This window comes from Eucyclogobius newberryi, unplaced genomic scaffold, assembly GCF_026437365.1.
Source record: "Eucyclogobius newberryi isolate DKJ021-1_F unplaced genomic scaffold, fEucNew1.0.hap1 SCAF_2, whole genome shotgun sequence".
Taxonomy (NCBI): domain Eukaryota; kingdom Metazoa; phylum Chordata; class Actinopteri; order Gobiiformes; family Gobiidae; genus Eucyclogobius; species Eucyclogobius newberryi.
The window spans coordinates 51,808,367-51,825,309 of record NW_027315834.1 but is presented as its reverse complement, the minus strand read 5'-3'; the positions used below and the strand labels follow the sequence as shown (position 1 = coordinate 51,825,309).

General features: G+C 45.3%; 1 protein-coding gene across 1 annotated transcript in view; it reads left to right on the top strand.

Annotated features, from left to right (window-relative positions):
- Positions 1-16,683, top strand: part of aldh1l2 (aldehyde dehydrogenase 1 family, member L2) — a 36,219-nt gene extending 19,536 nt beyond the window's left edge. Inside the window, exons 12-23 of the mRNA XM_072453395.1 lie at positions 4,699-4,826; positions 5,004-5,154; positions 5,891-5,961; positions 7,213-7,318; positions 7,732-7,819; positions 8,465-8,558; positions 8,637-8,736; positions 8,810-8,908; positions 10,043-10,208; positions 11,088-11,193; positions 11,277-11,476; positions 16,523-16,683. Of these exons, the coding sequence (XP_072309496.1) occupies positions 4,699-4,826; positions 5,004-5,154; positions 5,891-5,961; positions 7,213-7,318; positions 7,732-7,819; positions 8,465-8,558; positions 8,637-8,736; positions 8,810-8,908; positions 10,043-10,208; positions 11,088-11,193; positions 11,277-11,476; positions 16,523-16,578 (1,365 nt within the window). The 3' untranslated portion in view covers positions 16,579-16,683. The remainder of the gene's footprint in view (positions 1-4,698; positions 4,827-5,003; positions 5,155-5,890; positions 5,962-7,212; positions 7,319-7,731; positions 7,820-8,464; positions 8,559-8,636; positions 8,737-8,809; positions 8,909-10,042; positions 10,209-11,087; positions 11,194-11,276; positions 11,477-16,522) is intronic.
- The last annotated feature ends 260 nt before the right edge of the window (positions 16,684-16,943 follow it).

The following is a 16,943-nucleotide window of genomic DNA, read 5'->3' as shown; positions in this document are numbered from 1 at the left end:
AGTCACATAGTGAGACTAAAGAGCCACATAGTGAGACTAAAGAGCCACATAGTGAGACTAAAGAGCCACATAGTGAGACTAAAGAGCCACATAGTGAGACTAAAGAGCCACATAGTGGGACTAAAGAGAGCCACATAGTGAGACTAAAGAGCCACATAGTGAGACTAAAGAGAGCCACATAGTGAGACTAAAGAGCCACATAGTGAGACTAAAGAGCCACATAGTGAGACTAAAGAGCCACATAGTGAGACTAAAGAGAGCCACATAGTGAGACTAAAGAGCCACATAGTGAGACTAAAGAGAGCCACATAGTGAGACTAAAGAGAGCCACATAGTGAGACTAAAGAGCCACATAGTGAGACTAGAGAGCCACATAGTGAGACTAAAGAGAGCCACATAGTGAGACTAAAGAGCCACATAGTGAGACTAAAGAGAGCCACATAGTGAGACTAAAGAGCCACATAGTGAGACTAAAGAGTCACATAGTGAGACTAAAGAGCCACATAGTGAGACTAAAGAGCCACATAGTGAGACTAAAGAGCCACATAGTGAGACTAAAGAGAGCCACATAGTGAGACTAAAGAGCCACATAGTGAGACTAAAGAGCCACATAGTGAGACTAAAGAGCCACATAGTGAGACTAAAGAGAGCCACATAGTGAGACTAAAGAGAGCCACATAGTGAGACTAAAGAGCCACATAGTGAGACTAAAGAGCCACATAGTGAGACTAAAGAGCGCCACATAGTGAGACTAAAGAGCCACATAGTGAGACTAAAGAGCCACATAGTGAGACTAAAGAGCCACATAGTGAGACTAAAGAGAGCCACATAGTGAGACTAAAGAGCCACATAGTGAGACTAAAGAGCCACATAGTGAGACTAAAGAGCCACATAGTGAGACTAAAGAGAGCCACATAGTGAGACTAAAGAGAGCCACATAGTGAGACTAAAGAGAGCCACATAGTGAGACTAAAGAGAGCCACATAGTGAGACTAAAGAGAGCCACATAGTGAGACTAAAGAGCCACATAGTGAGACTAGAGAGTCACATAGTGAGACTAAAGAGAGCCACATAGTGAGACTAAAGAGCCACATAGTGAGACTAAAGAGAGCCACATAGTGAGACTAAAGAGCCACATAGTGAGACTAGAGAGCCACATAGTGAGACTAGAGAGCCACATAGTGAGACTAAAGAGCCACATAGTGAGACTAGAGAGCCACATAGTGAGACTAAAGAGAGCCACATAGTGAGACTAAAGAGCCACATAGTGAGACTAGAGAGCCACATAGTGAGACTAGAGAGCCACATAGTGAGACTAGAGAGCCACATAGTGAGACTAGAGAGCCACATAGTGAGACTAGAGAGCCACATAGTGAGACTAAAGAGCCACATAGTGAGACTAAAGAGTCACATAGTGAGACTAAAGAGCCACATAGTGAGACTAAAGAGCCACATAGTGAGACTAAAGAGCCACATAGTGAGACTAAAGAGAGCCACATAGTGAGACTAAAGAGCCACATAGTGGGACTAAAGAGAGCCACATAGTGAGACTAAAGAGCCACATAGTGAGACTAAAGAGAGCCACATAGTGAGACTAAAGAGCCACATAGTGAGACTAAAGAGCCACATAGTGAGACTAAAGAGAGCCACATAGTGAGACTAAAGAGAGCCACATAGTGAGACTAAAGAGCCACATAGTGAGACTAGAGAGCCACATAGTGAGACTAAAGAGAGCCACATAGTGAGACTAAAGAGAGCCACATAGTGAGACTAAAGAGCCACATAGTGAGACTAAAGAGAGCCACATAGTGAGACTAAAGAGCCACATAGTGAGACTAAAGAGTCACATAGTGAGACTAAAGAGCCACATAGTGAGACTAAAGAGCCACATAGTGAGACTAAAGAGCCACATAGTGAGACTAAAGAGCCACATAGTGAGACTAAAGAGCCACATAGTGAGACTAAAGAGAGCCACATAGTGAGACTAAAGAGCCACATAGTGAGACTAAAGAGCCACATAGTGAGACTAAAGAGCCACATAGTGAGACTAAAGAGCCACATAGTGAGACTAAAGAGAGCCACATAGTGAGACTAAAGAGCCACATAGTGAGACTAAAGAGCCACATAGTGAGACTAAAGAGCCACATAGTGAGACTAAAGAGAGCCACATAGTGAGACTAAAGAGCCACATAGTGAGACTAAAGAGCCACATAGTGAGACTAAAGAGCCACATAGTGAGACTAAAGAGCCACATAGTGAGACTAAAGAGAGCCACATAGTGAGACTAAAGAGAGCCACATAGTGAGACTAAAGAGAGCCACATAGTGAGACTAAAGAGAGCCACATAGTGAGACTAAAGAGAGCCACATAGTGAGACTAGAGAGCCACATAGTGAGACTAAAGAGAGCCACATAGTGAGACTAAAGAGCCACATAGTGAGACTAAAGAGCCACATAGTGAGACTAAAGAGCCACATAGTGAGACTAAAGAGAGCCACATAGTGAGACTAAAGAGCCACATAGTGAGACTAAAGAGAGCCACATAGTGAGACTAAAGAGCCACATAGTGAGACTAAAGAGCCACATAGTGAGACTAAAGAGCCACATAGTGAGACTAAAGAGCCACATAGTGAGACTAGAGAGCCACATAGTGAGACTAGAGAGCCACATAGTGAGACTAGAGAGCCACATAGTGAGACTAGAGAGCCACATAGTGAGACTAGAGAGCCACATAGTGAGACTAGAGAGCCACATAGTGAGACTAAAGAGCCACATAGTGAGACTAAAGAGTCACATAGTGAGACTAAAGAGCCACATAGTGAGACTAAATAGCCACATAGTGAGACTAAAGAGAGCCACATAGTGAGACTAAAGAGCCACATAGTGAGACTAAAGAGAGCCACATAGTGAGACTAAAGAGCCACATAGTGAGACTAAAGAGAGCCACATAGTGAGACTAAAGAGAGCCACATAGTGAGACTAAAGAGCCACATAGTGAGACTAAAGAGCCACATAGTGAGACTAAAGAGCCACATAGTGAGACTAAAGAGCCACATAGTGAGACTAAAGAGCCACATAGTGAGACTAAAGAGAGCCACATAGTGAGACTAAAGAGCCACATAGTGAGACTAAAGAGCCACATAGTGAGACTAAAGAGAGCCACATAGTGAGACTAGAGAGCCACATAGTGAGACTAGAGAGCCACATAGTGAGACTAAAGAGAGCCACATAGTGAGACTAAAGAGCCACATAGTGAGACTAAAGAGCCACATAGTGAGACTAAAGAGAGCCACATAGTGAGACTAAAGAGAGCCACATAGTGAGACTAAAGAGAGCCACATAGTGAGACTAAAGAGAGCCACATAGTGAGACTAAAGAGAGCCACATAGTGAGACTAAAGAGAGCCACATAGTGAGACTAAAGAGAGCCACATAGTGAGACTAAAGAGAGCCACATAGTGAGACTAAAGAGCCACATAGTGAGACTAAAGAGAGCCACATAGTGAGACTGGAATTTTGAATCCCTGGAGAAGTCGACGCCCACAGAATTCTGATGCTAATCAGGTCCTCAGGGAAGAGAAAGAGAGTGAGACAGGGACAATAGGAGGCTGATGGTCCATTAAAGGGCTGATAGTAAACAAGAGTCTAGTTTGATAGAAAACAAAGAGGTGTTAGTTTCTGGTGAAACCAACAACCTTTTTTCATCAGGAGGTCCCGCGAGGTGGGCGGGGCTTACCACAGAATAGGATAAATATCGGATCGGACGTTCCGGTCTAAATTTGCAGATTGAGAATGACTCTTGGATGAGAGTCGAAACGTTTAGTTTTTTCAAAACAAGTCTAGATATGTGATGTGTGTGGTTGTGTAGGTGATCTGTGAGGTGTCGTACTGTTGTGTGTATAATGTGTGTGGTTGTGTAGGTGATCTGTGAGGTGTCGTACTGTTGTGTGTATAATGTGTGTGGTTGTGTAGGTGATCTGTGAGGTGTCGTACTGTTGTGTGTATAATGTGTGTGGTTGTGTAGGTGATCTGTGAGGTGTCGTACTGTTGTGTGTATAATGTGTGTGGTTGTGTAGGTGATCTGTGAGGTGTCGTACTGTTGTGTGTATAATGTGTGTGGTTGTGTAGGTGATCTGTGAGGTGTCGTACTGTTGTGTGTATAATGTGTGTGGTTGTGTAGGTGATCTGTGAGGTGTCGTACTGTTGTGTGTATAATGTGTGTGGTTGTGTAGGTGATCTGTGAGGTGTCGTACTGTTGTGTGTATAATGTGTGTGGTTGTGTAGGTGATCTGTGAGGTGTCGTACTGTTGTGTGTATAATGTGTGTGGTTGTGTAGGTGATCTGTGAGGTGTCGTACTGTTGTGTGTATAATGTGTGTGGTTGTGTAGGTGATCTGTGAGGTGTCGTACTGTTGTGTGTATAATGTGTGTGGTTGTGTAGGTGATCTGTGAGGTGTCGTACTGTTGTGTGTATAATGTGTGTGGTTGTGTAGGTGATCTGTGAGGTGTCGTACTGTTGTGTGTATAATGTGTGTGGTTGTGTAGGTGATCTGTGAGGTGTCGTACTGTTGTGTGTATAATGTGTGTGGTTGTGTAGGTGATCTGTGAGGTGTCGTACTGTTGTGTGTATAATGTGTGTGGTTGTGTAGGTGATCTGTGAGGTGTCGTACTGTTGTGTGTATAATGTGTGTGGTTGTGTAGGTGATCTGTGAGGTGTCGTACTGTTCGGTGGGAGACGTGGACCGAGCTGTGGCGGCTGCTAAAGTGGCGTTCGAGGAGGGGCCCTGGGGCCACATGAACCCGAGGGACAGAGGCACTCTGCTCTTCAGGTGAGAACCTCCTGCACCATCATCTCCACTGACACCGGTTCATTCAGTTCAGCGCTCAGAGGTCCACTGCTCATTTTGGTCCTGTGGGGAATGCTCATGTCTCTCCTCCCCCTCTCCTCCTCCTCCCCTCTCCTCCTACACTTCTCCTCCACTCCTCCTCCTCTCCTCCACCCTCAGACTGGCAGACGTGATGGAGCAGCACCAGGAGGAGTTGGCCACCATCGAGGCCCTGGACTCTGGGGCCGTGTACACTCTGGCCCTGAAGACTCACGTGGGCATGTCCATCCAGACCTTCAGATACTTCGCCGGCTGGTGCGACAAGATCCATGTGAGGCTGCCGCGTCCTCCACCACTTTCTCCACCGCGTTCTCCGCCGCGTTCTGCGCCGTGTTCTCCACCGCGTTCTGCGCCGTGTTCTCCACCGCGTTCTCCACCGCGTTCTCCACCGCGCTCTCCGCCGCGTTCTCCACCGCGTTCTCCACCGCGTTCTCCGCCGCGCTCTCCGCCGCGTTCTCCACCGCGCTCTCCACCGCGTTCTCCACCGCGTTCTCCATCGCGTTCTCCATCGCGTCTGAAGCTTGACTTGTTGGGAAACTAAAGACTTTTTGCTTTTGGTTTTGACCCGTCCTTTAAAATGTGTTTACTTTATCGCTGCGACCCAGGTTTGGATCTTCACAGGTTTGGATCTTCACAGGTTTGGATCTTCACAGGTTTGGGTCTTCACAGGTTTGGATCTTCACAGGTTTGGATCTTCACAGGTTTGGATCTTCACAGGTTTGGATCTTCACAGGTTTGGATCTTCACAGGTTTGGATCTTCACAGGTTTGGATCTTCTGGCACAGGCCTAGTTTGAGCTCAGGTGAACTCTGAGGAAGAACCAGAACCGTCTGAGGAGTCTGGAGTCCGTTTGTTTGAGTTTTGTGTAGATGGGAAATTGTAGTATTTATCTTTTCATTGTTGCAAAACTTGGGCCACCAGTTTGACGCCTGTGATATTGAAATTAATACAAATGAATTCAATCTGTCAGAGTGAAAACTAATAAAAGTAAATGCTTTTGTCAACAGGGAAAGACGATTCCCATTAACCAGGCCAGACCCAACCGCAACCTGACGTTCACCAGGAAAGAGCCGCTCGGGTAACGCCCCCTACTGAACATTCAAAACACGAGCGTTTAAAACACGAGCGTTTAAAACACGAGCATTTAAAACACGAGCATTTAAAACACGAGCGTTTAAAACACGAGCATTTAAAACACGAGCGTTCAAAACACGAGCATTTAAAACACGAGCGTTCAAAACACGAGCGTTCAAAACACGAAAATTCAAAACACGAGCGTTCAAAACACGAGCGTTCAAAACACGAGCGTTCAAAACACGAGCGTTCAAAACACGAGCGTTTAAAACACGAGCGTTTAAAACACGAGCGTTTAAAACACGAGCGTTCAAAACACGAAAGTTCAAAACACGAACGTTCAAAACACGAGCGTTTAAAACACGAGCGTTCAAAACACGAGCGTTCAAAACACGAGCGTTCAAAACACGAGCGTTTAAAACACGAGCGTTTAAAACACGAGCGTTCAAAACACGAACGTTCAAAACACGAACGTTCAAAACACGAGCGTTCAAAACACGAGCGTTCAAAACACGAGCGTTCAAAACACGAGCGTTCAAAACACGAGCGTTCAAAACACGAGCGTTCAAAACACGAGCGTTCAAAACACGAGCGTTCAAAACACGAGCGTTCAAAACACGAGCGTTTAAAACATGAAAATTTAAAACACGAGCATTCAAAACACGAGCATTCAAAACACAAACATTTAAAACACGAACGTTTAAAACATGAACATTTAAAACACAAACATTTAAAACACGAACGTTTAAAACAAGAATATTTAAAACACGAGCGTTCAAAACACGAGCGTTTAAAACACGAACATTTAAAACACGAGCATTCAAAACACGAGCATTCAAAACACAAACATTTAAAACATGAACGTTTAAAACACGAACGTTTAAAACACGAGCGTTTAAAACGAGCGTTCAAAACACGAACATTTAAAACACGAGCATTTAAAACACGAGCGTTTAAAACACGAGCGTTCAAAACACGAACGTTTAAAACACGAGCGTTCAAAACACGAGCGTTTAAAACATGAACATTTAAAACACGAGCATTCAAAACACAAACATTTAAAACATGAACGTTTAAAACACGAACGTTTAAAACACGAGCGTTTAAAACGAGCGTTCAAAACACGAACATTTAAAACACGAGCATTTAAAACACGAGCGTTCAAAACACGAACGTTTAAAACACGAGCGTTTAAAACACGAGCGTTCAAAACACGAGCGTTCAAAACACGGCTGAACTCATTGCGTCTCTACAGAGTGTGTGCCATCGTGATCCCGTGGAACTATCCTCTGATGATGCTGGCGTGGAAGAGCGCCGCCTGCCTCGCCGCCGGGAACACGCTCGTGCTCAAACCTGCTCAGGTGAAACTGACTAAAAACATCTGAGATAAAAACACTTTGTAGCTGAAGTGGAAATGTCAGAATGATAAAAACACACAAATCTTCTTTATTCATTTCATTCTCAGTTGGTCAGTCACTGTTGTGGTCAGTGCCTGGTCAGTGCCTGGTCAGTGCCTGATCGGTGCCTGATCGGTGCTTGATCAGTGCCTGGTCAGTGCTTGGTCAGTGCTTGATCAGTGCGAAACGGAAATGAACAGTTCAAATCAACATATTCCATCTTTTGAATAGTCAAACGTCCTGAAAAAGAAGTCCAAATGTCCAGACGCCTTAAGTCTGTGATTGTTAATGTTTTATTACCTGAGTTCCCTTTTTAGGTTTTAGTCAGATATGACCTATACTAAAGAGGGTGTGGTTCTGTGTCCTGGTGTGGTCAGGTGACTCCACTGACGGCGCTGAAGTTTGCAGAACTCTCTGTGAAAGCCGGAATCCCCAAAGGAGTCATCAACATCTTACCAGGATCAGGTGCTTCACTTTCACTTCCTGTTTGTGCCATGTGACCCGATCACGCCCACTTTTACCAACCGAACGCCGCGAAGGAACGTAAAGAGCATTTAACCAGATGACCAGATGAGGAGCGCCAAGTGGTGAAGTTTTGTAATGGAATATTCGTAAACGTCCAAAGCGCGCCGTGAGTCGAGAAAATACGTTTTATGACAGAAATCGAGCCGCAGTTGCATGAAAATGACGTGGAAAAGGTGTAAATTCGACGAAAACCTTTTCATCGCGTGACTTTTGCTTCATCGAAAGAATAATTGCCAATTAATCGATGAGCAAAACGATGGTCAGACTGTTCCACCGCCGCCCACCGAGGAAACGTTATCGCTTTTTCCCGTAACGTTCCACAACGCGGAGTTAAAGAGATCCACGGAGACGAGCAGGTGACACCGCCACAGTTACAGGTCAGGTCTGCGGAGAGGCGACTCCGTTCACAGTAAGAACGTAGGTTTCTCAAGGGAATTTCAAGTTCAGAACCGTACTGCGGAACATTCCGGGCAAAGCGATGACCTCTCCGCGGAGACAAACCATCTTAACTTGGTCCCGTGCACGTTCTAAGACTGTCTGAGACTTGTGGTCCGTTCTAAAGCCCCGCCTTGTTGTTGTTTTCAGGTGGAATGGTGGGCCAGCGCTTGTCCGATCATCCAGACGTCCGAAAACTGGGCTTCACCGGCTCCACGCCCATCGGCAAACAGATCATGAAGAGGTGCGGCGCGTTCAGCACTACATGCATCACGTTATCATTGTGTTAGCTGAATGTGGTTTATGTGGCCCGTGTTTGCAGCTGCGCTCTGAGTAACCTGAAGAAAGTGTCGCTGGAGCTGGGAGGAAAGTCGCCCCTGATCATCTTCAGCGACTGCGACATGGACAAAGCTGTGAGAATGGTGAGCGGCGCGGAAACAGAAGCGCCAACCCACAAGCGCGCAGTTACTAACGTGCATATGCTCCCGTGTTCAGGGCATGAGCTCCGTTTACTTTAACAAAGGAGAAAACTGCATCGCCGCCGGACGTCTGTTTGTGGAAGAATCCATCCACGACGAGTACATCAGCCGAGTGGTGAGTCTGGAGGACAGTACACGCATCGTGAGCCGGGTGGGGCCATGTCGGGTGGGGCCACTGCTGTGGGTGGGGCCACTCTGCTGTGGGTGGGGCCTCTGCTGTGGGTGGGGCCACTCTGCTGTGGGTGGGGCCTCTCTGCTGTGGGTGCGGCCTCTCTGCTGTGGGTGGGGCCACTCTGCTGTGGGTGGGGCCTCTCACATGCTGAGTAAGACTGAAGGTTTCAAGGACAGCATCACGCTCTGAAGCGTTTCTGTCACAAATATGATCCACATGAACATTGAAATCACCTGTAATGACCAAACCATCAAAGTCTGTGCATACGACTGAAAGCATCTCAGTAAAATCATCAATAAAACGTTGGCAGTGCTGGGGAGGCTTTTATAAAACAATGAAGAGAATGGATGGAGACCGTTTTAGCTCCATTTTAAAGGATACATACTCAAATGATGAAAACACCCCAAAAGACAACCTGCGGGTAATTATTTCATCTCTAAAGACAGCACAGACTCCACCCCCTTTTTTGTTTTCTCGTGTTTCAGATTCAAACTTAAAGTTGGGTGGAGCAGATTCTATCAGAACTACATTTCCTGTGTTTTTGTCAAGCCATGTTTCAGTTAAAAACATAAAATCAAGATTATAAGAAGAAATAAAATTATTAATTAAGATAGATTTGTTACATAAGGATCTGACATTTAGCACAGCAAGTTTCAGACTAGTTTCAGTGGAACTGGGCTTTATCTTTTCACAATATGAATCACATTTCTCAGATTGGGCCTGACTCGCATTTTGTTTTCCCATCTGTGTGATTTGACTACAGAAATAGCACTAGGGGGGGCTGTTGTCACACTTCTATGTCTTTGAGATAGATTTTTCCGATATTGTCCTTTTCCTTAAAACTTTATGACTTGACCTCTGACCTGACCACGGATCAAACATGAGCAGATCAGTTCTAAGTCCGGCCCCTGAAGCTCAAACAATTTCAGCCGATTGAAAATGACTTTAAGACTGAAGTCGAAGCCTTTGATCCCTTTTCTTCCACAAAGACATTAAATATCCTTTAATACAACATTATTAGAATAAAGACATTTGCTGATTCTTTACGTTCTTGTTCTGAACTTGACCTCTGTCCAGGTGGAGGAGATCAAGAAGATGAAGATTGGCGACCCTCTGGACCGCTCCACGGACCACGGGCCCCAGAACCACAAAGCCCATCTGGACAAGCTGCTGGAGTACTGCGAGGTCGGCCTGAAAGAGGGGGCCACTCTGGTGTGTGGCGGGAAACAAGTCGACCGGCCAGGTACGTGTGAGGGGCCGGTGTGAGGGGCCGGTATGAGGGGCAGGTGTGAGGGGCAGGTGTGAGGGGCCGGTGTGAGGGGCCGGTGTGAGGGGCCGGTGTGAGGGGCCGGTGTGAGGGGCAGGTGTGAGGGGCAGGTGTGAGGGGCAGGTGTGAGGGGCCGGTGTGAGGGGCCGGTGTGAGGGGCCGGTGTGAGGGGCAGGTGTGAGGGGCCGGTGTGAGGGGCCGGTGTGAGGGGCCGGTGTGAGGGGCCGGTGTGAGGGGCAGGTGTGAGGGGCAGGTGTGAGGGGCCGCTGTGAGGGGCCGCTGTGAGGGGCCGCTGTGAGGGGCCGGTGTGAGGGGCAGGTGTGAGGGGCCGGTGTGAGGGGCAGGTGTGAGGGGCCGGTGTGAGGGGCAGGTGTGAGGGGCCGGTGTGAGGGGCCGGTGTGAGGGGCCGGTGTGAGGGGCCGGTGTGAGGGGCCGGTGTGAGGGGCCGGTGTGAGGGGCAGGTGTGAGGGGCCGCTGTGAGGGGCCGCTGTGAGGGGCCGCTGTGAGGGGCCGGTGTGAGGGGCAGGTGTGAGGGGCCGGTGTGAGGGGCCGCTGTGAGGGGCCGGTGTGAGGGGCCGGTGTGAGGGGCCGGTGTGAGGGGCCGGTGTGAGGGGCCGGTGTGAGGGGCCGGTGTGAGGGGCCGGTGTGAGGGGCCGCTGTGAGGGGCCGGTGTGAGGGGCAGGTGTGAGGGGCCGGTGTGAGGGGCCGGTGAATGACTGTTGGATGGAAGTTGAAACGTCTCGATTTCTATAACACTGTCCAGATGAAACTTGTCGACCCTGTCCCCCCCTCCTGGACCATTGAGGTATTACATGGACCGGTCTGATGAATGACCTTTGACCTTTGTTCTTTCAGGGTTCTTCATGGAGCCCACAGTGTTCACGGGGGTCGAGGATCACATGTTCATCGCCAAAGAGGAGTCCTTCGGTCCAATCATGGTCGTGTCCAAGTTTAAAGACGGGTGAGACAAGCAGGTCCCATGTCCACGAGGCCGTCCTGTTGCTCTGGACTGTCCCATGATGTCTTTGTTTTGTCCACCTTCAGAGACGTGGACGGCGTCCTGCACAGAGCGAATGACACAGAGTACGGTCTGGCCTCGGGCGTCTTCACACGTGACATAAACAAAGCCATGTACGTGAGCGAGCGGCTGGAGGCGGGGACAGTCTTCGTCAACACCTACAACAAAACGGACGTGGCCGCGCCCTTCGGGGGGTTCAAGCAGTCGGGCTTCGGCAAAGACCTGGGTGAGTCCCACATTCTGGAACAAGAATGTGCAATAATCACCAATATGACTGTGTTTGAGAGAGGAACTCATAACACATGAATAACACATGAATAACACATGAATAACACCTGAATAATACCTGAATAACTTATGAATAACACATGAATAACGCATGAATAACGCATGAATAACGCCTGAATAACGCCTGAATAACACATCAATAACACATCAATAACACATCAATAACACATCAATAACACATCAATAACACATCAATAACACATCAATAACACATCAATAACACATCAATAACACATCAATAACACATCAATAACACATCAATAACACCTGAATAACACATCAATAACACCTGAATAACACATCAATAACACATCAATAACACATCAATAACACCTGAATAACACATCAATAACACATCAATAACACATCAATAACACATCAATAACACCTGAATAACACATCAATAACACCTGAATAACACATCAATAACACATCAATAACACCTGAATAACACATCAATAACACCTCAATAACACCTCAATAACACCTCAATAACGCCTGAATAACACATCAATAACACATCAATAACACATCAATAACACATCAATAACACATCAATAACACATCAATAACACCTCAATAACACCTGAATAACACCTCAATAACACCTCAATAACACCTCAATAACACCTCAATAACACATCAATAACACATCAATAACACATCAATAACACATGAATAACACATGAATAACACATGAATAACACATGAATAACACATGAATAACACATCAATAACACATCAATAACACATCAATAACACATCAATAACACATCAATAACACCTCAATAACACCTCAATAACACCTCAATAACACCTGAATAACACATCAATAACACATGAATAACACATCAATAACACATGAATAACACATCAATAACACCTGAATAACACCTGAATAATGTAGCATATATAATGCTGCAGTGCATTAAAATTGGAGTTGGACTAGTACCAGAAGTTTAAGGTTCGGCTCGGAGGAAAATGAGGTGTATTCAATGAGACAACTGACAAATGCTTGTAGCGCTGAGTGGTGTTATTTACAGTGATTGACAAATATATACAATATTTACAGTTGTGCACAATTAGAATAATGGTCCATATTTCTGAACTTCATCAGTTCAACGCGTTAACAAAGTTCCAAGTGCAGTGCTGCATAGCTCAGTCCACAAAAATAGAATCCACGGGTAAATTCCAAGGGTTTCAGAGTATGAATCAGTGTATCCACTAGCAGGGGATATTGTGTAGGATATAATGTATGTGTGGGGAGCGGCTGCAGCGCCTCCTACCGCACCGGCAGATGTTTGCACTCTCTCGGTTCATTCTGGTTTCTTTAGCTCGCCATCCAGTTCTGGAACCTGGCCTGTTCAAAACAGGACCATGAATAAACAACAAAATTATTATTATTAATTAATAATAATAATTATAATTCAACCTTAGATCATGCTTAGATACAATATTTCATGTCATCTGTTCATCTCAATCAGTAATTAATAGTCCCAGTGTTGGGCATAATTAGTTACAGTGTTGACCATAAAGTGAAATTAACTTTTAATAATTTAACTTTAAATCATTAGATTTCAGTGTCAGATTCAGCAAAAGTTGAAGTGCAAAAATGATACAATTTAACATGAACGAGTGCAGCCAGCGCCCGCACCGGCTGACAAGTCTGTGTTAACTGATTCAATCAACAGTAGCATAGCATGTTAGCTTTGGATAAAGATGGTTTGAGAGAGGAGTCAAGGAAGCTATTTTTGTTTAAAAAAGAAAGACCTTCTTTAAACAGAAATGGAGGGCTAAGGTTTAATCTTCCTGTTATTTATAATGGTATACTGAACCCCTGGAAAGGTAGAGGACATTCAGATGCTAATCAGTTACTCAGGGTGGTTGAGCCAGGGTCTCACAAAGACAAAGAGGATTCTAATAGCCCATTAAGATTCTGAATAGGCTCGGTAGATTCAAGGGGGAGTTTCTGTTGAAACAAACAACTCTTTCTACTTCAGGAAGGCTCCGCCCAATGGGCGGGTCTTACCACAGAACAGTATTAATATCGGAGTTCTCGACCTAAATTCTGTTATTGACAATGACTCTTGGATGAGAGTCGAAACGTCTATTTTTTCAAACTGAGTCCAGATGAAACAACTGAAGCTTTTTCTACCAAGGCAAGTGTTGGAACTTCAAAGTCATTTCCACATAGCCGAGGTAAGGAACTGACTGACCAGCTGCTCCCTCCACCTGTAGTAAATTGTAGAGTGGATTCACGGGTTGTTCACTGAGGGTCTCATTATAAAATGAGACTGGAACTGTAGTCACCTGTGACCCAGTATCCAAGAGACAGTAGTGGCTCAGTCCAGAAACTTTAACAATGGAGGAACACTTCGAGCCCACCAGCCCCTTTGGAAGTTGGATTGGCATATTGTTCTTTGATTGTAACATTTCAGCACATTTAACATTCTTCTTCTCTTTCTTGGGACGGGTTTGGTCCCCCTTGGCTCCCATCTGTCCCACAACAGGAACCGGACTTAGTTTAAATGTCTGGAGGAAGTGTTCTGCTGTCTTCTGGAAAACAGTTTCTTTTTTCTATCAACCAGTGCAGGATTTGGCTCATTTTCACATTGTGGACGAATGTGGCCGTCTTCCCCGCATCGGAAACAGTAACCGGGCTTGGACTGAGGAAATGTTGGTCGACGTGACTGTTGTGGTATAGTTTTTTCATTAAAGTGTGGCTTGGCAGAAGTCCTCTGATTGCCAGCCGTTAGCATAGCAAGCTGCCGCTGGACATTAGCTAGTTGTTCTTTGAGCTGCTCCGTGATGTTTGTCAAAGCAGCAACTGCCCCTCCTTCAAGATCAGGACGCATGAACTGTGCATGGGCAGTGACTTTCTGGCGCGTAGACCCCAGGTGTTGCTTCATCCTCATAGCTTTAGCGGCTTCCCGGTCCTCTTCTGTGCGCAAGAGTAGTGACAGTTCTGCAAACGTGGGTGGTCGAGTCTTTTTCTGCTTCAGCTGAAGCTCAGCTATTAGTGTATTATCCCAGCACCCTCGACAAAACTGATTCAACAGGTGCCGGTTGACATCAGACTCAATAACTCCTCCCCTCTTTAAAGCAGAGTTCAAGGCAGCCTGGAGCCGCTGAAGATAAGCAGATGGTCTCTCACCAGTGTCCTGAAAGGTGTCCATGAATTTAGCAAACAATTCATCTCCATCTTGAACAGTTCCATAAGCAGAGTCAAGAGTATCCAAATATACTGCGGGCGCAGGTGCTTCACCACCTCAGCCGCTGGAGGCAGGAGACTGTCGACTATCCTCCGGGAGCGCTGGAGATCAGACACAGATGGAGGTCGGGAGTTGACCTGCTGTTAAGGGATCCAAGTTTCATAATCCGCCTCATGTGCAAGTCGGGGCAGCCGTCCAGAGAATGCCCTGAGCCGCTGATGGTGTATAGCACCCTCCTCATTCTTCACAATGTGTTCAACCACATATCTCTGGATCTCAGGCGGATGGACGTCCACGCTGGGGATTGTGCGTTTCATCTCTGGTTGTGGTCCGGTGGTGGGTGAAGGACGTGTAGAGGATGTAGAGGACTCTGCGTCAGCCAGTTCTTCACCACGAGCAGTCAGCTGGGGATCAGTGATAGACAGTCCAATCTGAGTCATCATAGTTTTTAAAACTTCAGTAAAATCAACCCCGGTGAGTTTAGCAATGTTATGCAAATCAGAAAGGTACGACTTTGTTTTAGTTTTAGCAAAGTGTTCGGTATAAACAGTGGAAACAAACAGTGGAAAGCTCAGAAATACAAAAAGTATCCGTCTTTTTAGCAGTAACAAAAGTGTAGGGTAATATGGGACGCAAAGCTTCCAACGCAGAACCGCTCGCAAATTCAACCACTAACGCACCATCAAACTCAAACTCCGGTTCAGAAATGATTACATTATTATGAATAGAGCCATATTGTTTTAGTAAGTCAATAATTTCATCTTCTACTTTCTCTGTTATGCCCTCAACCAGAACAGCATTTGGAATTTTTATGCCATATCTCAAAAATACATCAATTTTTGACAATATTTTGCAAATGAACAAAATGAAAATAAAAAATGCACATTAAACACAACCCAATTCCTCCTGGCTAGCTCGCCACATTTATGTAGCATATATAATGCTGCAGTGCGCTGCAGCCGCTCCCCACACATGCATTATATCCTACACAATATCCCCTGCTAGTGGATACACTGATTCATACTCTGAAACCCTTGGAATTTACCCGTGGATTCTATTTTTGTGGACTGAGCTATGCAGCACTGCACTTTAAACTTTGTTAACGCGTTGAACTGATGAAGTTCAGAAATATGGACCATTATTCTAATTGTGCACAACTGTAAATATTGTATATATTTGTCAATCACTGTAAATAACACCACTCAGCGCTACAAGCATTTTGTCAGTTGTCTCATTGAATACACCTCATTTTCCTCCGAGCCGAACCTTAAACTTCTGGTACTAGTCCAACTCCAATTTTAATGCACTGCAGCATTATATATGCTACAATAACGCCTGAATAACACATGAATAACGCCTGAATAATACATGAATAACGCCTGAATAACACCTAAATAACACCTGAATAACACATGAATAACATATGAATAACATATGAATAACACATGAATAACACATGAATAACACCTGAATAACGCATGAATAACGCATGAATAATGCATGAATAACGCATGAATAACGCATGAATAACTCCTGAATAACGCCTGAATAACACATGAATAACACGTTAATAACACCTGTATAACGCATGAATAACACCTGAATAACACCTGTATAACGCATGAATAACACCTGAATAACGCCTGAATAACACCTGAATAACGCCTGAATAACACGTTAATAACACCTGTATAACGCATGAATAACACCTGAATAACACCTGTATAACGCCTGGTGGTTTGATAATGCGGTGCTGTTTCTCTGCTCTCCAGGAGAGGACGCTCTTTCTGAATACCTCAAGACCAAAGCCGTGACAGTGGAGTACTAAACTCTTCTAAACTCTGAGACTGGGCCAAACGTTGTGTCTTTACTCGTCCGACGCTCGTCTGGAGTCGAGAACGACGCTTCACGGGAAAGAAAGAGAAAAGAAAGGGCAAAGAAGCGCTGCAGGAGCCAAAGGGCCGGAGTGAAGAATGTGATCTTGTTTTGAGGCCTTTGTTTACATCGTTACATCTGATTCAAACTATTCCACATCCACTTCATAGTTCACAAATCTATCTACAAAGATATTTTACTTCTTTTTTTCTTATCAACTCAAAACAGGATTAACGTTCTAAGTTTTAGTCATTTTAACTCTTTTCATTTGTGTAAACGCGTCACACATTAAAGACTTTAGTGTTTTATTTGTGTTAA